General features: G+C 42.3%; 1 protein-coding gene across 3 annotated transcripts in view; it reads left to right on the top strand.

Annotated features, from left to right (window-relative positions):
• The window catches only part of ETV5 (ETS variant transcription factor 5), a 60138-nt gene extending 34975 nt beyond the window's left edge, over positions 1–25163 (top strand). For 2 of the 3 annotated variants that reach the window (XM_036445548.2, XM_036445549.1), the window contains 6 exons: positions 9366–9625; positions 12160–12219; positions 16317–16385; positions 16547–16716; positions 21122–21223; positions 22610–25163. In XM_036445548.2, the coding sequence (XP_036301441.1) occupies positions 9366–9625; positions 12160–12219; positions 16317–16385; positions 16547–16716; positions 21122–21223; positions 22610–22831 (883 nt within the window). In that variant the 3' untranslated portion in view covers positions 22832–25163. The remainder of the gene's footprint in view (positions 1–9365; positions 9626–12159; positions 12220–16316; positions 16386–16546; positions 16717–21121; positions 21224–22609) is intronic. The other variant, XM_045583767.1, reaches the window with a different exon arrangement.
• The last annotated feature ends 804 nt before the right edge of the window (positions 25164–25967 follow it).

Genomic DNA, 25967 nt, shown 5'->3' with positions numbered 1-25967 from the left:
CTTATCGCTTCAGAATAGAGTAAGCCCGTTGAGGTTTAAAACCATGATTTAGACCCCATTGTTTAGACCACATTTATTAACCCATTATCTTACTTGTCTTCGGTATGTCTCTTGATGAAATGGTAATAGTTTGCTAAGATTACACTTTAAACAACTAAAATATAATCTAGTCAAAAGTACATTCTTCATGTTTTATGCAATCTTAGTATATTATTCTTCCCAACTCAAAATTTATTTTTAGAAGATAAATACTTGCTTGGAAGGGTGATTTATATCACTATTTCCTCCCCTCAGGGAGGACAAATCCTTGTAATTTGGCACGTTCAGACCTGTTCCATTTATCCTTAAAGACCACAGCTGCTCGTGAAGAGGAGAGGAGAGTGCTTTTCATTCATCCGTTGCAATCTCACATGGCTTCTCATCGCGCTGTTTACCACGTTTACATGACTAGGTGCTGGAACTTAGAAAATATTCCTACGTTAAGCCCATAGTACTGGCCAGATATGGTTCTGTCTTTCACTGTACCATTTCTCATTACATCTTGAGTTGAGACTCCACAATTCAGTTTAGGCTCAACTAAAAATTGGTCATCTGCCCTGACCGGTTTGGCTCAATGAATGGAGCCTCAGCCTGTGGACTCAAGGGTCCCGGGTTTAATTCTGGTCAAGGGCATTGTACCTTGGTTGCAGGCACATACCCAGTAGGGGGTGTGCAAGAGGCAGCTGATTGATGTTTCTCTCTCATAAATGTTTCTAACTCTCTATCCCTCTCCCTTCCTCCCTATAAAAAAAAACAATTAAAAAAAATTTTTTTAACTTGATCATCTAAGAATTTTAGAATATACTGCTCTCTCATTTGACATCAAGAAGCAAAAACTCAAGAAAAGACAAAATTTTTTAAAATATTGCTGCTGTTGGAAACATCCTCTGCTTCTTGAGGATTCTGAGACCCGAGGGCATCAGAATTGTAATAGGCTGTCCTGCTGATATTGATAGAAGACAGTGAGTGCCCCAGAGTCCCTTAGAAAGGATCAGTCACGTGTGGCATCTTCTGAAGGACCAATGGCCTACCCTGCTAAGTTCTCTCCCTCAGTGGTTATGACCAAAGCTTCAGAGCTCGAAAGGAGGGGCTTAAGTGTCCTGGATTGTGATTCACTAGATATTACTCAATTCTCTAAAAATGCTGGGTAGTAAGAGAGTTAATATGTGCAAGTTTTTCTCTTGTTTCTACTTTCTCTTTTAAAGCCCATCCCTAGTAAAGTGCTGTTCGGTTTTTGTCTGTCATACTTTGTAGGTTTTAGAGAGGGAAGAACTTGACTGAGCCTCATTTGTTAGCCTGGACTGGAACGAAGTGAGTGTGTCTGATGCGTCTCCTTTCCCTGTACTCCTGCTAATAGCGTGTTACGAATGGCAGCACAAACTCACTGCGTTTCATAGATGCTTAATGGAACCTTTTTTAACTGACTCAGGAATCTATTTCTGATGGTTACAGTGTGGGTGTTTTTAGTTCTGAATCTTAAGAGAGTTTGTTTTCAGCAATTCACCATGTTTACGATAGGGTTTTTGTTACCTTTTAATTAGGCTAAAGGAAATTTCCTAGTATCCCTAGTTTACTGAGAGTTTTTAACAGAATGGATATTGATTCTTATCAAACACTTTTCCCTCTGCTGAGAAGATCAAAGGAAACTTTTCTTTCAATTTCCCACTATAGAGAGTTACACTGCTTTATATGGAACCAACCTTGTATTCTTTTTAAAAAAATATATATTTCATTGATTTTTTACAGAGAGGATGGGAGAGAGATAGTTACAAACATTGATGAGAGAGAAACATCGATCAGCTGCCTCCTGCACACTCATAACTGGGGATGTGCCCTCAACCACGGTACATGCCCTTTCCAAAATCGAACCTGAGACCCTTCAGTCCACAGGCTGATGCTCTATCCATTGAGCCAAACTGGTTTCGACCCAACTTTATAAACCTAGCTTACCTGTTATGTATCATCTTTTATACGTTGCTGGACTTGATTTTCCAATATTTCTTTAGGACTTTTGCATCAATATGAGTGAGATAAATATATACTTTTTTTAATATTGTCCTTGTTGGGTTTTAGCATTAGGTTATATCAAATGAGTAGGGGGTATCCTCCTTTTTATAAATTTTGGAATAGTTTGTGTGAAATTGGCATTCTTTATTCTGTGAATTCTTGGAAGAATTTGTCAGTAAAATCATGTGGGTCTTATATTATCTTGGTGGAAGATGGTTAGTTACTGATTCAGCATCTTTGCCTTTTTATAGTTTTGCTCTGGGATTTCTATTGAGTTGAATGAACTTAATAAATTATTTTTTCTAGGAATTTTTTCATTTTGTGTGAATTTTTAAATTAACTGCCAGAAAATTGTTTATAATTTTTTTAATAAAACCTCTGTAGCATCTGTAAATATCCCTTTTTCATGTTTGATATTTATCTAGGTCTTTTTTTTTTTCTTTCATAGTCTTAGCAGACAGTTTCATTTGTCTTTATAACAAATCAACTTTGGCTTTACTCATCATCTCTATCAGGTGTTTTTTATATCACAGATTTCTGCTTTTACTAAAATATCTCATTTTTATTTATTTCCATTTATTCGGTTTTTCTTTTTCTAACTTCTTTGGTTGGATGATTACCTCATTAATGTGTAGCTTTTTTTCTTTATAATATAAACATAAAACCAAATAGAACTCCTAAGGCTCGGTGACCATACATTTAGTTTTTCCCATGTTCTGTATGGTTCATGTCTTGTCTGGATGTAATTGCTAATAGCTTCTGCTTTAAATCCCCAAAATATCGTGGCTGTGACAATCACTTATTTTATCTCCATGCCCAAATCCTGCTTAAGCTGTCCCCACAAGTTATGATGTATAGTATTTTAAAAATTCAGTTTCAACTGTTTGCTATTATTTCTTTTAGTCTTGAGTTCTTTAAAAAATGTATTTCTTAATTTCCAAACCTATGAGAGTTTTCCAGTTGCCTGGACTATATTTTTATTTTTATTTAAGTGTCATAAGATAGTATTTAAAAACAATTATAAAAACAATTGTAGAAAAAGTATGGACCAGTAGCTTTGGAGCTGGACAGACAGACCTGGTTTTGAATCTGTATGACCTCAGGTAAGCAGTTAATTGCTCTCAGTGTTGGTTTCTTCATCTGAAAATGGAGACTAGTAGATACCACATGTAAAATGAAAAATCATATTGGCACAGAGAAGGTACTTATTAAATGTTAACTTTTATGACAATTTCACTGCTTAAAAAGCACTCTTATATTTCATAAAGGAAACTCTACTACCACAATTTTAGAAATTGCAAGTTTTGAAAATGTTAAATCCCTCTTTTATCCCTAATCTTTTCTGTTTACTAATGATGTACATATAAAACTAAAACTTTCACTATTTTATATTGGGGACATCTCATGGTTACATCACCTCCTTCCATATTTGATCTTGAGAAATCAGATAAGCTTCTAAGCCTTTAAAGTTTTATCACTCAGTGTTTTATTGCCGTTTAGATGGGCCAACTTGAGTCTAAGCAGAGCTGACAGGCCTCGCAGAGCCCTGAGAGCTGTTTCAGAATTCTCTCCTTTGCTTTTAGGGACCGTGTTTGGGTTTTGTTTTGCAACAGTGTCTGGCTTGGTGTACGGCAGGAAAAATAAAATATTAGTGTGAAGTTGGGTAGCACATTGCCACCCAGAATATAAATCAGCATTCTCTTTCTGAGAAAGCAAACTAGATATTGGGTCAGCAACTAGTGGGCTCTTCTATTTGGTGTGTGTGATAGTACTCTCTCCCAGTTCCTTAGGGTCTTTCCTTACATTTGCATAACTGCTGAATTTGACTTATTGCAGAAGGCTGGTACAATTATTGATAGCAATGTTTAAACATAATGTTTATCAAGAACCTAGCAGAAGCAACAAGAAGACTGTCAAATTACAGCGGGGAGGGTAGGGAGATCTGGGGGAGATAATAGATCAACCGAAGGACTTGTAAACATTCATAAAGTACAACCAATGGACACAAAACTATGGGGAGAGAGGGTACGGGGGGGGGGGGGGCGGGGGGGGACCGGGGGGTGGTAATGGTAAAAGGTGTACACAGATAATAATTTAATTAAAAAAATAAAAATTAAAAATAAAGACAAAAATTTAAAAAAGAAAAAAAGAACCTAGCAGAGTGTGGGGCCCTGTTTCATATTACCTTATATAATCTTTACAACAGACTTTCGGGGCAGATCCCCTGGTTGTCCTTATTTTACTGAAGAGGAAACTGAGGCGCGGAGCAGTTATATAACTTGCCCAAGGTCACACAGCTAATAAGGGTAGAGATTGGGTTTCAACCTAGGATGTTCTGACTTCACAGCCAGAGCCTCTCACCCAGCTATGCTGCTTCTCTGTTTTCTATCTGCTCTTAGCCTTACCAGAAATATTAAATACTCGGTGTTGATATCTTAGCTGATCTTACACATCATCTCTCAACGACCCCTGAGCATCACTGCCTCACCTGGCACCCAGGGCCACTATGAGGCCCTCATTGAATCCACACTTTTCTCCTTTTCCTCTAAGCATTGTGTTTACTCTGAGTTGGCAGCAGAAACTGAAAAGGAAATGCAGAAAAAGCATCTAACCGTTTTCATAACGTAAACCAAATGTTGGTAGCGTGGGTGAGCTCTTGGGAGGAAAAGGCGCTATATAAATCTGACAGATAAATAAATAACTGGTTCTGTAAATAAACTGGCACCGAAAAAGCCTTAATCTGTAACCTATTGGATTTAGAATCCCTCGGTAGTCGGAAGTCTTTTTGCTCACCAACTGTGACTTCACTGCCACCTGGGCCCTGTCGGGATCTGAGTTTGGGGGTGCAGGTCAGAGGGGATGGGGGATGAGGGGGCAGAGGTTTGTTAGGAACCAGGCCCCTCTTCCACTGAAAATGCTTGCCTGCCTCAGTAAACTCGAGGCATCTTTGTCACAGCTGTATTATGTATACAACACATTCTTAGGTACTTCAAAGGATGGCGAACTGGGAAAAGGGTTCAAATGAAGGTCAGTGAGTTAAGTTCACAGAATGTATTTAGGGGAGAAGAACTGAATTACTTTACTAATCTCAGCAAATAAAAGCCGTTATCAGCAACAAGCTCTGAGAGACTCTTCCAAATGCGTTGGTTTTGTCTACAGCCATACCATCCTGAACGCACCCGATCTCGTCTGATCTCGGAAGCCAAATACGTTGGTTTTGTGAACTACCCTTAAGATCCCCTTGGCTGCTTCCACTCCCTCCAAACAAACTAAGAATAATCCCAATGACAGAATCTATCTGCAGATCCCAGGCCCCCAAGTTTCACAAACCCGTCAAGTTACTGCCTGATGCCCGTTTGCAAGTCCCTTTTCCTGAATGGGGCTGTCCCAGGACAGCTCTGGAGTTTCACCCTGAAAGGTGAGAAGATGAGCGGAAGTGGAGTGGTCGGGCCTGCCAGCTGCAGAGGCTCTGGTTACAGAACTGAGTGGTTCCTGCTGTCCCGGAGCCATCAAAGGAAGTGATTTGTGCAGGTCACCTTTGAAGGTGCTGAGACGATGGCAGAGGGGAAAGATAGAGAACAGCGCCTTTATCACTGTTCCTTCCTGCTAGCCAAAGGGTGGGTCCTTTATAAAAATAAGGCCTTGAGAATATCCTCATCTTTCTTTTGGGGTCCCTGCTTCAAAATTCAGGTTTGCAGTGTGCTGCTGGTGCCTATATTGTTTTTTTCCTTTCCTTTTTTTTTTGTGTGTGTGTGTGTGTGTGTGTGTGTGTGTGTGTGTGTGTGGTTAAATTCTAAATGTCAGGTGGAACCCCAAGTTTAAATTTACACTTGTTTAAAGACTCTGCAAGTGTTTCCCTAAATAACAGCATACTAGAAAATCTCATTCCTGATGAAGTTCCACTGTAATGCATTCAGTCCCTCAGTGAAAGGCTCTCAACCCACTGGGCCTTATATATTCAATAGTTTTAACACTTATAAAGTACATTGGCCAGGCGGATTCTGATGCTTTTAGTTCTGGAATAAAAAGGTACGTTATATGTAAAATTGTTGGTGATCTTTATGTTGTAAAATGATCTTAGGCTGCTGCTTTTTTAAAAATCCTCAGGATATTTTTCCCATTGATTTCTATAGAGAATGGAAGGGAGGGCAGAGGGGGAGAGTCAGAAATATTGATGTCTCTCATGTGGATTGGTTGCCTCCTGCATGCTCCCCCCTTGACGGGGAATCGAACCCACCCTCTGTTGTGCAGGCTGACCACAGTTATGCCGCCAGGGCATAGGGTGCTGCTTTTGATAGGGCATTAAAGACTCAGAGCCATGCTGTGCCCTGATCTAAAAAGTACTTTATCTGCACCCAATCTTTTCAGTTTAAGATTTGAAAGCTTGATGTCCTAGAAATCTGTTGGCCACCTGTTGCCACAGACTGATTCAAATCAAATTCAGATGATTTGATTAAAGCTATTAATAGGATTCAAACTAATAGGAGAGAGTAAGACCTTAATTTTACAGGATTATATTGTTGATTTTAAAAAATTAGTTGTCCTAATATCTTTTCTTTTTTCCCCCTGAACCTTGGCTCATATTTTTTTTTACCTGAGGGTATATATTCACAAATGCTTTCCTTTATACACATAAATTATGCACATTTCATGGACTGAGGCCTCACATTGAGGGTTCCCATCTCTAACTTTTGCACTCACCTTCCTGATGTCTACCCCAGTCCCACGGTGGTTACAGCTGTGCCAGAAACCATGTTTTTTTAGACACGACATTATTTCATCTCTCCAGTAGCATTTGGTCAGATAGTATATCCCCATGTTACAGATGAGGAAACTGAAACCAAGAAAAGGTGCTCCCATCACTTCCCTAGTAAGTGGCTTCACTTTAGGACCCCAGGCTTTCCCTTTTATTGCTCCGCCTTCGCAACAGGGCAAGGGCAGTTAGCACTCCTTTGGGTTTCTCTGACAGCTAAAGAATGTTAATGATACTCATTAAATAACAATAACAAAGGCTTTTATTGTTCTGTCTTATTATAAAACTAGAGGCCCGGTGCACAATTCGTGCACTGGTGGGGGTCCATCTGGGTGGCCTGTAGGGACCCAGCCAAAATCTGCCGTCCAAAACTGCCTGCAGCTCCTACTAGCCACTCCTGCTCATCCCGCCAGCCTTGAGCCCTGTGTCTAGCCCCTTCCCAAGGGGAGTGGCCTGTGGGATCGGGCTGAAACCGGCTCTCCGACATCCCCTGAGGGGTCCCAGATTGCAAGAGGGCACAGGCCAGGCTGAGGGATCCCACCAGGGCACGATCAGGCCGAGGAGGGATTGCAGGAGGATTCCAGGGCATGTCTGGCCCATCTTGCTCTGCCTGATCGGCCGGACCCCAGCAGCAAGGTAACCTACCAGTCAGAGCATCTGCTCCCTGGTGGTCAGTGCACATCATAGTGAGTGGTTGAGCAGCCTTACCATGTCATTGCATATTATATCTTGATTGGTTGTTCGGTTGTTCTGCCATTTGGTCTATTTGCATATTAACCTTTTATTATATAGGACTAGTGGCCCAGTGCACGAGATTTGTGTACATTAAAAGGGAATTAATTAGAGGAAATATTTTAATATTGTTATTTGCCCTTTCTCTATAATAGAAGTGTCAGAGATGAAAGAAAATTAGTAAAATGTATATGAAAATCTTCTACCTGTCAGAGTCTAGGGTGCACTGCAGGACCTAGAGTCAAGTCCCCGGCTACCCACACCTTGAAATTGTGCAAGACCCAGACCTGGCTGGCCCACCCCTGTCAAACCCTGCTTGGGCGGGGTGGGGGAAGCGGGGGTCGAGAGCATAGCCTCAGATCCCCTGGCCTGTCACCAGGTGGAGGGCACAGCCTCAGGTCCCCAGTCAAGCCCCGCTCAGTGGGGGGTGCAGCCTCAGGTCGTCCACCCTAGCCCAGCTCCATGCAGCTTCAGGTCCCTACTGATCACTTGTTATGGGAACCCCACCTCCGCTGTGGGTGCAGCCATCTTGTGACAGCATGTCATTAATTTGCATATTACCTCTTTATTATAAAGGGTAATGCATATTTATTCAACTATAGATGAGCAAAAAAGAAAGTCACCTAAAATCATTACCACCCAAAATAAGCAATATGAATGTTTAGTTACAAATCCAGGATTTTATATAACACTATACACACTTTCCTTATGTTTTAAAAAATGTGATGCTCTTTTACTCTTTCACAGCCTGCCTTATAATATCCAAAATACCTTTTCAGGTCCTCAGACATTTGTATACTGCATCATTTTTTATGATTCCTTTCAATTAAATGCCTGTATTACCACAGCCTTAGCCAGTTCCTTTATTAAACATTTGTATTGGTGACCATCTTCGTAGCTAATATTTAACTATATGATTTCAATGTGTGTATTGTTTTTTATGTTATTTATAGACACAGATTTATTAACTGCCTGCTCATCCTCTAAGTAATCGGGAAAAACTGTCTCTCCTTATGATTATTAATGAAGTTAAACTTTTTGTTTATTTATGAGTGCTAGTATTCCTTCTTTAGTAATTTTTCCTGATTTATGTTGTTTACCCATTTTTTTCAGTTGGGATGTTCATGTTTTATTGATTTTTAAAACCCCTTTATATCAACAATATTAACATTGCTAATATTTGTTAGAGAATTTTCCTCCAATTAATTTGGGAATTTGATTCTGGTATTTTCGGTCACAGATCCCCCCTCCCCCCCTCCAGTTTGTTGTTTCTTTGTTGGTGGTGTTTCTGATGTTTTTTGACTTGTAGAAACTTATACAATGAGGTGTGTTCATATTTATGTTGGTGATTTCTGCTGTTGGTAAAATGTATAAAAAGGTGTTTTTCTCCAAGATTTTATGTTTTCATGTATGTTTACTATTATGGTTTTACATTAAATCTTTATTCTATATTAAATTCATTTAAGCATATGGTATAAAATAGAAGTTCAGCCTTTCCCCCCCACTAATTTGAAATGCCTATCTTAAGAAATTTTGGGATATAATTGACAGTTTCTGGCTTTCCATTCAATTCCTTTGACATGCCTATCTTTCATTTCTCCTATTCCTGTATTATTATGGCTTTATAATATTTGTCAGTGATGAATAGATCATTATCTTTTTTCAAAATCGTTTTATCTTTTAAATAAAGTTTAGGAACATTTTGTCAAATTGGTTGGAGGGGCATTACTTTACAAATAATTTCCTTAACGTGAACATCTAATCCTCAATGCTAAATTATAGTAGGTATCCGTGATGTTCTTACTTAAACAATATAACTACTTTTTTCTTGCAGATTTCAGAGACAACTGTCTGAACCCTGCCACCCCTTCCCTCCTCAGTCAGGAGTTCCTGGAGATAATCGCCCCAGTTACCACCGGCAGATGTCAGAACCTATTGTCCCTGCAGCTCCCCCACCCCCTCAGGGATTCAAACAGGAATACCATGACCCACTCTATGAACACGGGGTCCCAGGCATGCCAGGCCCCCCAGCACATGGGTTCCAGTCACCAATGGGCATCAAGCAGGAGCCCCGGGATTACTGCGTTGATTCAGGTAAGTATGAAGCCATGCCACTTCTTTCTTCATTCTCTCATCTGTCTTTCTGGACGTTATTGAATGTCTCCCTCCTGTAGGGCTTTGGGGAATAGTTTCATAAAATTAGTCCTGAAATTAGGAGCTAGTAAAGCAGGCGTGTTTATACATAACTGAATAAAAGACAAAAGCCATACAAATGGTAGGAAGTGCAGGAGGCAGTCAAAAGTGGTGCAGGGAGATTTCAAGGTGGTAGTGAGTAGGTGGAAGCTACAGTCACCTACTCTGGGACCAAACCAGAATTACAACTCAATTAAAAGTGCTGCAGAGATTACCTCTGAGGCCAAGCCTGAAGATTGCTGGGGTCCAATCTTCTTTTTATTATTATTGATTTCAGAGAGGGAGATAGAAACATCAATGATGAGAGAAAATCATTGATTGGCTGCCTCCCACAAACCCCACACTAGGGATTCAGCATGCAACTGGGGCATGTGCCCTGACCTGGAATCGAACCATGATCTCCTGGTTACTAGGTTGATGCCCAACACTGAGCCACGCTGGCCAGGCCTGGGGTCCAATCTTGATGATGCCCTTTTTAAGACCTATTATCTTAGAGGCACTGAACACAGGAAGTATTATTTCAGCATCTTAGTCCTGTCCCTAGTTCTGTGACTTTCTTTCTTAATACGGGACTCATAAATTTTCAATATAAGAATATGGAAGAGAGCCCAAATGTGGGACGGGATTCTTTCTATTCTTGAAATGAATGGCATTCCAAGAAAGCACCTGGTGTGTCATAGCTCTGTGGGTTTCTGGGTGCGCCATGGAAAATGTGTCTTTTTTGATTGCTTCATGGGATTCACTGCTCTATTGCAGTGCTTTTCATCTGGAAAAGTTTCTGTGTCCTTCTGTGGCTGCTGGTGTACCCAGGGATAAATAATTTAGGACTCCTATTATTTGGTTACTAGAGGCCCAGTGCACAAATTCGTGCACAGGTGGGGTCTGGCTGGCCCATCCCAACGGGGGCCGATCAGAGCCAGGCCAGCCCGGGGAAGGGGCTGGAGGAGGTTGGAAGGGGAGCTCATCAGGCCCCCACCGGGCCGCTTGACCACCACAGTGCGCATCATAGTGACTGGTCGTTCCAGTTCCATCATTCTGTTTGCTTGGCTTTTATATAGACAGGTTACTCTTGTCTGGAACCTTAAGCATATCAAGAGTTTAAGCTGTACTTGGGGGCCCTGCTGTCCCCCTCCCCTCCACACACACTCATTCACTGACTACATATCTTAGAGTCAGGTTTATTAAATGAGATCATCAGGGAAAAGGAGGGTTGGATTGTAGCTTGCACATTTAAAAACTGTTTCTCTGCTTAGTTTTTCCTTCTTTCAAAAATGACTTAAGTTTTCACTCTTTTTTTGCAGTTGGTGCTAAGGAATTTGAGGGTTGGTGGGTAGGTTTTCAGCCTTCCCCAGATATGCTTTCCTTGAAGACCCTAGGGAAGGGCAGGTGGGGCAGTATATACTTGAATGGCTTTTGCAAATAGAATAGGTTATAGAATTTACTCGATGGCCTTTTATGAGATAATACATTGGTTGCTAAAGTCAGGCAGAAATTGGTTGTGGAAAAGGCTGGGGAGGTAAGCAGAAGGGAGACATCTGTTGCTTTATGATAGAAAAATTACCAAGTGTGGGTATCAATAATTTGTAAAATTCCCACTGGTGTTTCTCCTGAAGGCTTTGATGTACTTATTCTCAGGAGTAGGCATGAACAGCTACATTTTTCTTTGGGATTGACATTTTAATCTGTCCTGACCAGTTTTTTTACCCCATCCCACTCCCTTAAAGCAAGACACTCAGCAGATGTTTTACTATATTTGTAATTATTTGGTCTTAGTGGTTTCTTGTTATGCAGGTAGGCTTGTCCTGCATAGACACAACTCAACTCACTGTCTTGAAAACATGATGCCAGAAGAAGAGATGGCTGTGCAGGGGTTCCATTCTGACAGGTCCAGCATGGTGCAAATATTCTTGCCAAATCCACTCCTGCCAATTCTTGTCCTAGCTTCATAGCCCCTAATCTCTTTGGCCTAAAAATACCTTCACCTCTTACGGCAGAACTAGATGTGACCATCAGCTATAAAGAGTAAATTGGAGAGATCTTAGTGACCCTCCTCCCTGTCTAAAACCCCAAAGTTGCAGAGCATTATAAGCAAAGTCCAACCTTGGCCTTTTAAAAGCCAGTTTCTTCTACCATTAACTCTCTCATCAAGTTTGGTGTTAAACTAATTTCTAAATGAGCGAGTTGTGAGAACAAGACATTTTTTTCTCTCAGTTCTCGATTTAGGAGTCCAGAGTCCTACTTTCAGATGGTGGGTTATATCATGTTTTCCATGTTGATTATTAAGGTGGTACCTCTTTTCCAAAACAAGACCAAAATGACATGACCTTGGAGCAGGAGAAGGTTAGGGCTTTACGGCAGAGCAGCAGTTCAATTGTTGTGATGACTCACCACAGAAATGATTGATGAGAGTGTGTATGTCTGTATTTCTCTTTCAGAAGTGCCTAACTGCCAGTCAGCCTACATGAGAGGGGGCTATTTCTCCAACAGCCATGAAGGTAAGTAACTTTAAAAGAAAAAGAAAAAAAAGTATTCAAGGAAGCTTGAAATTGCTCAGTTTCCAGGCTAAGATTTGAGATCATTGTTTAAACCATCCTTAGCTCATGAATATGAGGCCTAGTTGATCATATTCTTCCGTTATTTTGCATGAAGGGTCTGAGGCATGCTCCTGAGCACAGTGAGGGCTGCCAGCATTTTCAATAGCAATGACCCTGTCTACGGCCATACCACCCTGAACGCAAAGGATCTCGTCTGATCTTAATAGCAATGACCCTAACCTTAGGAGTTCAGGGGAGAACTTGAAGAAAAGATGAACCAACCAGGTTTCCACATTTCCATACAAGGAGGTTACACAGCTGAATATAAGACATTCGGCCTAAACTGGAATTTAGGAATTATGTCATGACTTGAGGTGGTAGGTTCAGGACTTCTCTTCTGAACATTGAAACACGGGAGAGTCTTTTCCTTGCAACAGCTTCCCCAGAAGTATGTCTTATTTTCTATCAAATTAATCACTGCATAAATATATAGAGCAGTGATGCATCAAACCCAGGGCATCACCTTCATCTGGAACTTGTTTGAAATGCAGATTCTCAGGACCCAAATGAATAAGAAACTCCCAGAAATCCATGTTTTAACAAGCTGGGTGATCTGATCCACATTCAAGTCTGAGAACTACTACAGATCAGAGAGCCTCAGCTTTGGCTCCACATTAGAATCACCTGAGAAGCTTTTAAAACATTTGCTATCGAGGCTTCACCCGGAGCATTAAAGCAGAAATTCTGGGGTGGAACCCAGGGGTTTAGTAGCCTCTAAAACTTCCCAGGTGATTCTAATGTGCATCCAAAATTGACAACCACTGTTCTCTAGTTTTAGAGAAAGGTTTGGAAGAACTAATAAAACAGCACTACGAAACACTGGCTGGTTTTTGTAAGTGATTGGTTCACAAGAGTGGTTCCCGTGAGAAATTATTTCCCGCTGGCTTGGTTGGAGGGGAGACCAGACGATGCACTGGGCACTGGTATATTCAGAGTGAGTGTCCAGCCCTGGGAAGGAAGGGCTTCTATTGGACCTCTGGCTGTGATCGGCACAGCTGTGTGGGGCTCTCTTCCAGGTTCCCAAATGTTTCTACAGAATCAATTCATGTCTGCAGCAGGCAAAATAAAAAGGGAGTGTAGGGGGGACAAGGGAGGAGAACAGTTTGCATAATTACAACATTTAGAAAGGAGCATGCTTTAAAGACATAAAGGAAATATTTTTAGTAAGGCATTGGGCTGCTTACTCCACACAAAATACCTGGTGAGTTTGTGTTCCTTTCCCCGCCCCCCACACAGTGAAGAAGTTCGTTGTAACGAGACCTGCGTTCTTAATTGCTGAAAATGATTCTGACATGGTTTTTCTCTCGGTATACAGGCTTGACCACAGATGCCTGTGAAACAGTTAGTGGAACAAGTGTTTCTGATTGCATCTGTGATTACTAAGATAGCCTTCTTGCCTTAGGGTTCACCTGGAATCTTTGCATGCTGTTTTGAATCTCTCATTTCTACTTTGCTCCTCAAACAGGTCCTTCCTTCCTGCCACCTTTATTTGAGTGATTAGATAGTTGTAGCCACAACTGATGTAATTGCTGGCGCACATTCAACTGACTTACATTTCACTTAAACCAACAGCATCTTCCAGATGTTTTAGAGAATCACATGTGGTGATAACTAGAAACCACAAAATACATCAAAACGATACTTACAGGCAGGCCTTCATCTGATTAGTTTGAAAAACAAACCTAGAAGGTAATCTAGCTTTACATTTTCTCCCGGTATATTATAACTGCGTTATCTTTACGTCAGAGGAAGAAAAGCTCTAAAAATAACACAGTAAGTGTAACAGGTGTGTGAACTTTGAAGTAGTATACTTATAATGACTATAATAAGGCCATTCAAACACCACTGGAGTTATCAAAATCCATATGGAAAATCAGGAATCTATAGTTTCCTGGCAAACAAGGCAAAAAGCATGATGTAACTCTTGTTGATGATATAAAGTATTGCAGTTTGTCATAAAAGTTTTCTAATCAAATTGGAAAATAAATGTATCATAGGAGTCATTGAATTCCTGATTTAAAAGTTAACATTGTATTTCTGTCTTTTTTAATGGAGACTATAGATTCTCTCATTTCAAATACTTATGGAGCACTTATGTATCAGGTGTCATGAATATATGAAGATATTCAGAACATGATTCTTATCCTCAAGGAATTTAGAATCTATGAGAGAGAATAGAAGATAAAGCTCTCACATTATTCAATTTCTTAATAGTTCTTATCACAATGTGCAATTAACTATCTTAACTTTTTTAAATTATTTATTGCACACTTATCTACCAGGAGCTATTCTTGGCACTCTGGTATAAAGATAACTAGATCCATGGAATATATATTAGCTCATTAAATTTTCACAACCCTATAAGGTAGGAATCATTATCTTCCCTAGTCATCATATAAGGAAACTGGAGCACAGAGAAATTTATTAACTTATTCAAGGTCACACAGCTAATCTAGGCCCATCAGTCTGGCTCTAGGGCTTACACTCTTTAAATATTCCATACTACACATTGTCTCATTTATTTATTTTTTTCCTACTTAATTGTCTCCACCAATTGGGATGTGAGCACCATGAGAACAAGCATAGTGTTCTCATGGTCTACCTCCTTCCAGCAGAATACCTGGCAAAAAATAGTTATTGAATTAAATAATAAGTAAATAACAATAAAATTATACAGCCTTTGAGGTAGTTAAGCAAACAGAGAAATAGTGCTTGGAGCTGAGGAAACAAACATTAATAATTCAAACCTCAAAAAAAAAAAAAAAATCTCGGTTTCCTTTAAGTTGGGCAGTGTTTTCCCAGTTCCAGGCCTCTTAAAAATGGGGCTGGTCCTGCCAAGAACTTGGTCTGGACTGATCACGAAGAAAGAACAGCAGATTGTTTCTTGGCACCTTTATCTGTGGATTTTTTCAAGTTATAGCAAATCCCTCTCAAAATGAAAGATAGCCCTTCACTGCAGAGTGCCTCCTCCCCACCTGTCCCCACTGCAGACCTGGCATGCATACACCTGTCCTGCAGAGCCAGGAGAGTGGACCCGAGAACTGGGCACAGGGAGCATCATTCACCAGGCAAGAGCCCCTGGTGCTTTCTCCTGAGAAGGAGGGCGCACTGGAGTGCTCACACCCGGGACCAGGCCAGACTACGGGGAGAGATGTGGTCCCCATCAAGCCTGTCTATTGAGTGGCTTTGATTTGAACCGCCGATCCTGTCAGGATGCCTGGTGACGTGGTGGTCAGCATGAAATGCATATGAAGGGTTTTTGTGAATTGCCAATACAGGACATTCCTTCCTTCCTTCTTGACCTCTTTACTTTCTGCCCTGGCTTCCTTTCATTTCCACGTACACGTATTGTTGGGCCAGCCAGTTCCCCCTTCTTGATTTCTGTCTTGTTATCTATAAAATGAATAAGTTTTATTGCTAGAACATCTCTTCAGATTCCTTCCATGTGCCTGGCAATATCTGCAACCTGCTTTTAAAATTATTACTCCGTGAAATCCTTCCCAGGCCCAAGTCTTGATTCAATTTGGTGACCCTCTCTTCCCTCCAAACGCTTTCATAATTGAGTGAGGTGTATGGGCAGCCTCGACAAAGAAAGGTTGAAAATGGTGAGACTATGCACAGATCAACCAAATCCACGTAGCTAGGCCGGCTGAAATAGATGAGATGTCTTTTCAGATGTAAAGGCTTAGTCACAGCAACACTGATCCATACAGACATCAGAAACAAGATGCGGAGGGGCTTCTGGTGACTCAGTGCTTCCCTGCAGTCTTAGCTCTCAGAGCAGGGCCGCTCGGAAGCTCTGGCGATTACATCAGAACGCAAAGGCCTAAGTCCTTTTGAAGTCCCCCAACATTCAGTCTGGTATCAATATTTCCCTTCGTAGGGCTTAGGCCCCAAAAGGATAGAACCCCAGTTTAGTTCTTAGATTCAGAATTTTAATAGGACACACAGAGGATTTGTTAAGCAACGTGGTCTTTCTTTTTTAACTTCTCCTTCAGGTTTTCCATATGAAAAAGATCCCCGGTTGTACTTCGATGACACTTGTGTTGTTCCCGAGAGACTGGAAGGTGAGCGGCCCTATCCAGTTTGTTGCTAAGCTGGAGGCTCAGGGATGTCAGAGCACTTCCCTCAGTCTTATGAATAGCAGATTAGCGTTAACTCTTTTTGGCCCGAATCGCCTGAAATAATTAAGGTTAAAGTATTGCATGTGTGTCTTTGTCCCACACAGGCAAAGTCAAACAAGAGCCCACCATGTATCGTGAGGGGCCCCCTTACCAGAGGCGAGGCTCCCTTCAGCTGTGGCAGTTCCTGGTTACCCTTCTGGATGACCCGGCCAATGCCCACTTCATTGCCTGGACAGGCCGAGGCATGGAGTTCAAGCTGATAGAACCTGAGGAGGTGAGCACTGGATGCCGGGCTCGAATGATGTTTTATTTGTTGATGGTGGTGATGTTTGCTCTTGTTGAGTTCTCCATTGAGGCTGTTACCCTGTTAAATGTGCTCTTCTCATTCAGATCTGGGCTTGGCGGTGCCCTTTCTATTATTCAGAGGTCAGTTTACAATTCACCAACAGGTAGCGTTCACCACTGTAAAATATATTACAAAGCATTAGTATCACTTCTGCAAAGTCCGGGGAGGGAGGCCATAAAGATCTAAATGGGGCCAGTTTTTCACCTTGGAAAGCTGTTTACAAGTGTTGTTTCAGTGATAAACTTGTTTTTGTGTCGGCCCTTATGTGTCCCAGCCTATATGTGGAGCAAAGAATATTTGTATGACGCTTTGGTCATCTGTTACAGGATGCAGCTACCCCGATACATATTTCAAATGGCTCTAATCTAAAGAAATACAATTATCAGATAGGTCAATCTTATGAGCTTTAGGGTTGTTGTTTTTTTTGTTTGTTTGTTTTAGCATATTATGTGACATCACAATAGTTGGAAGATGACAAAACCTTCATTATTTTGTTAATACAAAAAGAAATATCGTTAGCATTATTACTGTCTGTTGCTCAGAACTATTGACAAAAAGGCCTATGCACAGAACCAGTACCATTTTTCAGTGAGGAAGACATATTACAGAACCCCTTACCTCAGTGTTTCCCAAAGTGTGGTACGCGTACCCCCAGGGGTACGGGAAGAGTTTGGTGGGGATATGCACTGCACCATGCTTAGCTGCTCCTAATTCTACGTTCGCATGAGTACGAGGGGTACTCAGTGTTACAAAAATTATAGAAGGGATATTACCTGAATATCACATAGCAAAGTAAATTAAATTAGACTCTCAGTTTGGCATATTTCAAAGGGATTGATTTTTAATTTATATTTGGCTTTGATTCTAGAGAGATTATAAATGAGAAAAAATAACAGCCCTGAAAATTTTGCATGTGCTTCGGCAGAGTAGCACGTACTTAGGTGTTATATATTAAATCAGCAGAGCATAAGTATCTTTGTGTATGTGTCATTGAAATGAAAACAATGTTCTTAGAAATCATTTGAGCAAGAACTGGAGTTTTAAATGTTGTTCCATTAATTCCAGGGCTCATGTTAGCACACTAAGGGGTTCAGTTGGTACGAGGGCTAACAGCAGAAGGTTAACAACCTGGCACTTGATTTGGAAGAAGAAAATGGTCTAGAAGTTAAGAGGAGAATATGTGGATTGGAGGCAGTGATAAAAGGAGATGCACATATGGTGTTCCTTACCTTGTATCACTCACGAAAATGGAAATGTGTCAACCTTCCATGTTATAAATGGTTTCTGTCAGAACTCAACCTACCTTCAAAGCCAGAGTCCCGTACTGTTGTGTTTCTAAGTGTTTCTTTATGGCTAAGTCATGTGGAAATGGAGCCATGTTTTCGCCGTCCAGCCATCCTGGGGGGCCGTGGGCCCACATTCTGTTCCTCATAACGCGGCCTGGTTTATGTGAGGCTTGAGGAAAGCATGTCACCCGGACTCTCCGAGGCTTTGTGACAGTAAATCTGTCCTGTGGCAGCCCTTATTGATTTATCCTGTTTCACAAACAGGAGCTTTTATTACTTTATTGCCACTGCCTCGGGCCTAAGCACAGGCTGTACAGCTGCAGGTGAACCTGGTTATGACCCTTTGTAAAGCTGTTATTGAATCTTCTGCTCTCCTACCAGTGGTAAAGAAAATGATGAACAGATGGCAAAGGGCCCCTGCTTTCTCAATAAAGAAACTAATATTAATCCAGAATGCTCTTAAATGCCAAGCGCCCAAGTCACATGAGAGGCCTGTGGTGGCTGTGAGCCCCCCTCGGCTGATTAGATAGCTTCGTTTCTCCAGGAAGTGCTTCTTCCCACCCTACCTTGCAATCTCGGGCATTCCATGAACCCCGAATGTTCCTATGTCTTTACCCAGGACAGTTCTGGTCCATCTCTGCACTTCCCCTCAGGACAGGCAGCATCTGTAGTGTGTTTTCCCCCACTGTACTCTTGGTGGGCCCTTCTCTCGCTAATGTCAGGAAGATACCAACTCCTTGGAAAAGCTGTAAGAAGTCGTCATGTGGGGAGAGCTTGGAGGGTGAAGCGGAGGAGGAAGCTGTTTGGGACGTAATTGTAGGCAGCTGTGTGGCTGAGTAGTGCACTCTGGGTAATTATCCATAATATCCATTACACTGTGCATGGAAATTGTGGTTTTAGAACTGCGTTTTGGCAGGCCCCCTAATCAAATGTCTTTTGATAGTCGTCCAGCTTAGCACCCTCTCAATTATGACTGACTCGGCTTTAATCTGGAGCCATTTTCACTGTGAATCTGCATTAATGAATATTTTGGGGGTAGGGTTGTTTGTTGAACATGTGGCAGATAACTGATGCCATGGGAGGTGTAAAAGGATGGGCTGCAGAAAGAAGTACTCCCCGTGCTGTGGCTGCTTTCTCTTGAAAAGGGAGGAACAGATATGTGGATTTTTTTATTTTTTTTTAACTCCTTCAGCCTCCATCCTCAAGATGTCCTGCTATCAAAGTAAATGGTTGGGAAAGATGAAAGGCAGAAAGAGCTGGTAACCAACCATTCCCTTCTCCCCCTCACCCCAGAAATGAGGCAGCCCTGATTCCCAGCTGCTCTGCAGTTGGGCCACATTATGCATTACTGCAGAAGGAACAGCCCCGGTGAGGGCTACTGAATCACAGGGCTCTGGCCCAGGAGGATGAGTCAGTAACTATGGCTACCACAGATGCTTTGAAGTCTGTGCCTATACAGAACCTCTCTCCAGTAAGCTATTGCATAAGCAAGCGACTGCAAAGAGAGGTTGTGGCAGAAGTGGAGGAATATTCAAGAATGTTTTCCACCACTAACTATACTGAAGTGATGAGGCTGGGCTTCTTGTAAGGGTCCCTGCGTCACTTGTGGCTGACAGTAGTTGGAAGTACGGTTTCATGGTGCCATTTCTATTGAGCCAGGGTAGAAGAACATATATTAGGTTAGCAGGTTTCCTTTTACACTACTATTTCCAGATGTCATTTTTGGTTCGTTCTGCCCCTTTTGGCTATTTTCAAAGGCAGAGCTGAATGGATGCATTATGGAGCAAGGAGGAGAGCCAGGACATCGTGTGTGCATAGGGGCAGGAAGTAAATGAGTGGAAACTTAACTTTCACAGTTTCTTGCAAGGCAGAGTGGAATCATGGCTATTAAATTATTCTAATGTAATTAGGACAGATGCATTCCTCCTTACTTATCAGATCATTTCTGGTATTTATTAAAGGTCATTTTAGAATCCCGAATTCAGATGTTGTTTTCCTTCTGCCCAAATACTTTAAGCAAGAAATGCTGTCTTATGATTTACTGTTCCACTTGCGATCTCCCTACTTCCCATTCCATATTTAACATTTGCTGTTTTAATATAGTTATTTTGCTTTTTTTTTTAAAGTTTCCAAACAGACTTAAAATGTTCAAAACATGACCCCTGGTTTGCATATATTTAAAGACCTCTGAGAAAACTCATATTTCTAGGGTTGTTTTTTCCCTGCCTTGACAGTCATCTTTATAGGCAGGATTTGGGCTCTTGAGATACTTGAGAACAGAAATTGCTTGGCTGTCCTGAGAATTGAGTAAACTCTACTAGGAAGTTTTCTGGCTGTGAGACTTTTTTGCCCAGAGCTCCAATTACTTCTCCCCATCACTGCACCTCAGGTGGACTGTGTGGGTATAATGCACTTCAGAACTGTTTGGGAAACCCTGTTAATTTTTCATTAAGTGGATAATGGTGCTACATGTTTTAATGTCCATTCTGCAAGTCCTCTGGGAGCTGGGGATTGGATGGCAGCAGACTGAAATGATCTGATTCCCCCTTATTCCATGAGCTGCAATAAGTAAACATCTCCCAGCCCCTCTCCAATCTTATTAGAATTGAACTTTTGCTCTGCTGGCCCATTAGCAACTCACTAGTGTGTTTCTAATGTTTCAGGAATGACCATTCTAATTATTCCTTATTGACTGCTACAGAAACTATAGCACTTAATGGCAACATGTTAATGGTCTATGGGTATTGGTCAATAATTCATATGTGGAGACACAGTAGAGGGCCCGCTTCCTCTGGGACATTAGCCAAGCCCTCTGCAATCGACAGTACTAGCATTCTTCCACCTCCAGGTCTCACCTCTTAGCCGTTGTGACTGAATCGTCACCTTTGTGGGATGTTTAGTTTTGAAGGATTGAAATGTTTTTCCTTCCAGGTCGGGGAAATGGAGCATTGGCCAGGGCAGTCAGAGTACAGAACTGGCTCTCTTGGGTCGGGAGAAAAACCACTAGGCCCACGGAATGAGTTTCCATTGCTTCCCTGTCTCTTCAGGTTGCTCGGCGCTGGGGTATCCAGAAGAACCGGCCAGCCATGAACTACGACAAGCTCAGTCGTTCTCTACGCTATTACTATGAGAAGGGCATCATGCAGAAGGTGAGAAGTTATAAGAGACGCAAACTGCTCTGACCACATTCAAAGAGAATGTCAAGGGCTTCTGCAATAAGGCTGTTTATAATGGCTGGCTGGAGAACATTGGAAAATAAATGGTCTTCTCGAGTTCTTAACTGGAGAAAACGCCAGCCTCATAAGTGATTCTGTGGTAGGAAAGTCTTGGAAAAGCAAACTTAAGACAAGAGTCAAGTGAGATATAAAGAGTACCTTTATTGCTCTTGAGTGTGTACACGAAAACCAGAGGTTGTGTGAGGAACAAATCATGGGAAAATTAGGCTCCTCTGCTTTGCTTAAACTGCCTCTACGAAAATGTCCAGACACTTAGGCCAATTATTGTGTCCATAAAGGAGCATGTGTGGGAATTGACTTGAATTCTCCACTCTCACAAGAGTTTCATTGAAGTCTTTAGTTGTTAAAGCATCTGGACCTTCAAATTTGTTGGTTTAATGTTCTCAAAAGTGTTAGAAAAGTAACCAACTCTTGAGGTGGGGAACCAGAGATTTGATGTAAACGTGTGGCTTAGAAGAACTAAATAGGGATGGTTAAGTGTATGCCTGCATTCCCTGAGCAAAGCTGATTTTCAAGTGTGATTTTGGGAGGTATGTGATGCTAAACAACCAGCCGAGAGTGGTTCCCAATGACCTAGAGTGCTCGTCAGCTACATCATGAGGCCTTGGAATAATCCAGACTTTTTGGTGCTGCTTAGTGTTATGATGCGTAAATCCAAATAAAGCAGTTATCAATTCCTCAGTGTAACAGAACCAGGGAATGAGCAATTGAAAGCTGCAGGTAAGCCAAGAAGCAATTCTTTTTGGCTTTGGAACAAACTTAAAATTTCCACATAGGCCGTCTGATCAAACTCCTAGCCTAGTTGTCGATAAACTCATTAGTCAACAGAGCCAAATATCAACAGTACAACGATTTAAATTTCTCTTGAGGGCCTAAAACCGACTTCTACGCATGGGCCACGAAGTTTAATCGCACTGTACGCGCGCACCCCCACGTGGTATTTTGTGAAAGAGCCACACACAAAGGGCCAAAGAACTGCATGTGGCTCGAGAGCCGCAATTTGCCGACCACTGCCCCAGCCCTTCAAAATAACAAAGCGTATTGAGCCTATCTAGTGTGACTTTGAAATTCAGATATCTCAGCTGCTGAGGTGTGGTGTTAACCCAACACTTGGCAGGTAGCAGGTCCCCAAGATGTATCAAAATAAATCTGAATGATTTGGGTGATCAGTTACTAATGGGTCTCCTTTGGTCCCTGGCTTCCTGAGAGGTTGGTAACTTACAACTATCTCATTATTCTCTGCTTGGTCCCCACCATGCCCTGCTCCAGCTGGGCCTTACTGGGTGTTTTCTCTCTCAGGTGGCTGGGGAGCGATATGTCTACAAGTTTGTCTGTGACCCGGATGCCCTTTTCTCCATGGCCTTCCCTGACAACCAGCGCCCGTTCCTGAAAGCAGAGTCCGAGTGCCACCTCAGCGAGGAGGATACCCTGCCGCTGACACACTTTGAAGACAACCCCGCTTACCTCCTGGACATGGATCGCTGCAGCAGCCTCCCCTATGCTGAAGGCTTCGCTTACTAAGTTTCTGAGTGGCTGAGCGGCCAAACCCTAGAGCTAGCAGTTCCCATTCAGGCAAACGAGGGCAGTGGTTTTGTTTGTGTTTTTGGCTGTTCCTAAAACTTGCCCTTTGAGTATTATCTGGAGGACCCAAGCTATCTCTGGATTGGCACCCTTAAAGACAGATATACCTTGGCTGGGGAGTGGGAACAGGGAGGGACAGAGAAACCTCCAAAAGGCTGGTGCCTCAGCTCTAATCCTGACAGGGTTTCTGGGAAGTGATTTGCAACGGAACCTCCTTCCCATGGACAATATATGCAAAGCAATACCTTGTTCAGGTTAGCACCCACCAACTGGGGGAGAGTGTGACAATCTGCATCGATCGTGGACTACTAAATGCCTTTACCTAGAAGGGCTCTGATTTGCACAATTTAATGAAAATGAAACCACAACCCCATAGGGTAGTAGGTAGGCTAAGTTGGGGAGGCTCAAACCAGGAAGGGATAAACATATATCATTAAACTTCAGAGAGCTCATCTAGCTCCCTCTGAAATGTTTCCCCTCAGTCTAGAAAGATGGGGGAAAGTCAGAACAGCTGTCACCCACTCCATGGTTCTCAAATAATCAGCATCGCTACTCCTGGGAACCTTCTGGCCATGTGGTCACCACGTAGAACAAGCCCCCTCTTCTCTTCCCCGCCACGGGGCTGCGTGCGGATGGCTTTCATTTCGGGAGAAGGGCGATTAACACTTTGACAGTATTTTGCTTTGCTTTGATTTTGGGGGGTTGTTTTGTTTTGGCGGTGGTTTTGGAAAAAAACAGTTTATAAACTGATTTTTGTAGTTTTGGTATTTAAAGCAAAAAATAAAAATAAACCAAACCTTTTGGTACCTGCACTGCATCCCTTCGATGGGGCAGTGCCGACGTATGAAGACGCTGCAGCTTGAAAGGGGCTTGGTGGGGGCTTCCCCTCAGCCGAGGACAAGCCCCCTTTGCTGCCCGCTTTGTGGTTTCTGCACCAGACGGCCTGACGGAACACTTGCACCTGAGTTGTACATTTTCGAGGTGTGCAGGGCGGCCTGAACACACCGCTTAGATCCTATGTGTATAGTTCCCCACAGTCTCTTAACACGCCCTCTCTGGAAAGCAGATGTACATAATACACGTCACGTCCATTTGGAACCCGGTCACCTGGTGGGATCCCAGGGGACTCGTCCCTGGGTGTGACGGATGACAATTTCCGTTCCATCGGTTCGTTTTGTTTTTCCTTTTTCCTTTCCTTCTTGGACTTTCAACCCTGCATATGATTCCATAGGGTTTGAGACTTACATGTGACACTGACAGGTAAAACAGTGCTAGCATTTTAGTTTCCCGCCACCTTAAAAAAATAAATAAGTAAATAAAAAGCTTACCTGGTTGCTGTATTATATTGATAACATTTTCAACAGCCCAGCTACAGCTATGTGGAAATGGAGCTCAAAGGAGAGGAAACGTTCATTAGGAAGGAGGCAGTAACACCTTGCTGCCGGCCTGCTCTGTTGACAGCGCTCGGTGCCCCCGTGACACTTAGCGCTGAGAACCACTGTGCTGCTCCACACGTAAAGGACAGCGTGGGCTCCGCAAGGGTGACTCCCGCCTTGAATTGTTTTCCTACGGATGGGGCGCTCCATAGTCCCAAATGACACCCCCTGTGACCGGCAGCACATTTGTGAAGACAGTCACTGGGGTCAGGGGTGTATTTTATAGCTATGGAAACATAAGGTTTTTCCTCTGTTGGAAGCTATTCAAACGTACAAAGGTGTTGAAGCTATAGCTTGGGCCTTCGTTAGCATTGTACTCTAATCAAAGGACTCTTTTTTCTAACCTACACATAGTCTATATACATAGATGCCTATTTTATCCCTGGCTGGCTAGAGATTTATTTGTTGTAAATGCTGTATAGGATTTGTTTTTTTTTTCCTTTCTTGGCTTATCCTGGTTTGGGGTTTTTTGGGGGGTTGGTTTGGTGTTTTTTTTTAATGGGTTTACGCTATCTTAGCAAGAATGAAAATAATCGCGTGGCCTGAGCTCCCCCTCCCTGCTGTAACCGCGTGGCCTGTGCTGTCAGGGGCGTAGGATGGAGGCATCACCGTTGCATTCCCATCGGACTCATGCACCTCCCGGAGGGTTTTATTTTTCTGTTTGTTCGTTTGTTTGGGTTTGCTTCTTTTCCAGAGTGTGGAAAGTCTACAGTGCAGAAAGGCTTTAACCTGCCAGTCGATTTGAAATAACTTCCCCCTGCGCAGGGCCGTATGCATCCTGCCAAGCTGCGTTATATTCTGTACTGTGTACAATAAAGAAGTTCGCTTTCAGTTTATCCAGCGCCTGAAACCGCCTCTTTCTTGCACTCAGCGTCTGATTTTAAAGCAAGCAGAAGCCACCTGGCTATGTCTCTCTTTTTCTCTCTCCCCCTCTCTCCCTCTCATTGTCTCTCCACTGTTGAGCGTTACCCCAATTGTGGAGGTGACAGTAGTTTAGGGAACTTACCCAGAAATAGAGAACACAGCTGCTCTTTGGCCTCACCTCTTAAACTCTGGCTGAAAATGTGACACGAAGGAGAGGAGAAAGAGGTCCTTTCCCCAGCCAGTGATGAGCTGAAGCCACCCCATCCCCTTGAGCCCATCCGCTCACCCACACTTCAGTGTTTTTTAAAGATATTTTTATTGATTTCATAGAGGAAGGGAGAGAGAGAGAAACATCAATGATGAGAGAGAATCATTGATTGCCTGCCTCCTGCACGCCCCACACTGGGGATTGAGCCCACAACCCGGGCATGTGCCCTTACTGGGAATTGAACCATGATTTGGTTAACAGGTCGACGTTCAACCACTGAGCCATGCCAGCCAGGCAAGACTTAGTATTTTTTAAAACATAGCTCATGTTTGGGCTCTGAGTTGTGTGGAAAGATTACTATTAGGTCTAGTAATAATTAATGTCGTTTTCTAATACCTTTTTTTAAATCGAATTTATTTAAACAATACAACAAAATTTAATCAACAATATAGTTGCCATTGTTTTCTACTACTTGTGCCCAATGCTCAGGAGGCATTTTAATCCCTCTGTTGTAAAATTCTTGTGATTTTGATGCAAAAAATTCGGTCAATGCATTTTTGAGGCATTC

The sequence above is a fragment of the Pipistrellus kuhlii genome, unplaced genomic scaffold (genome assembly GCF_014108245.1).
Source record: "Pipistrellus kuhlii isolate mPipKuh1 unplaced genomic scaffold, mPipKuh1.p scaffold_m20_p_2, whole genome shotgun sequence".
NCBI classification, from domain to species: Eukaryota; Metazoa; Chordata; class Mammalia; order Chiroptera; family Vespertilionidae; genus Pipistrellus; species Pipistrellus kuhlii.
This window is presented reverse-complemented; position numbering and strand designations above follow the sequence as displayed.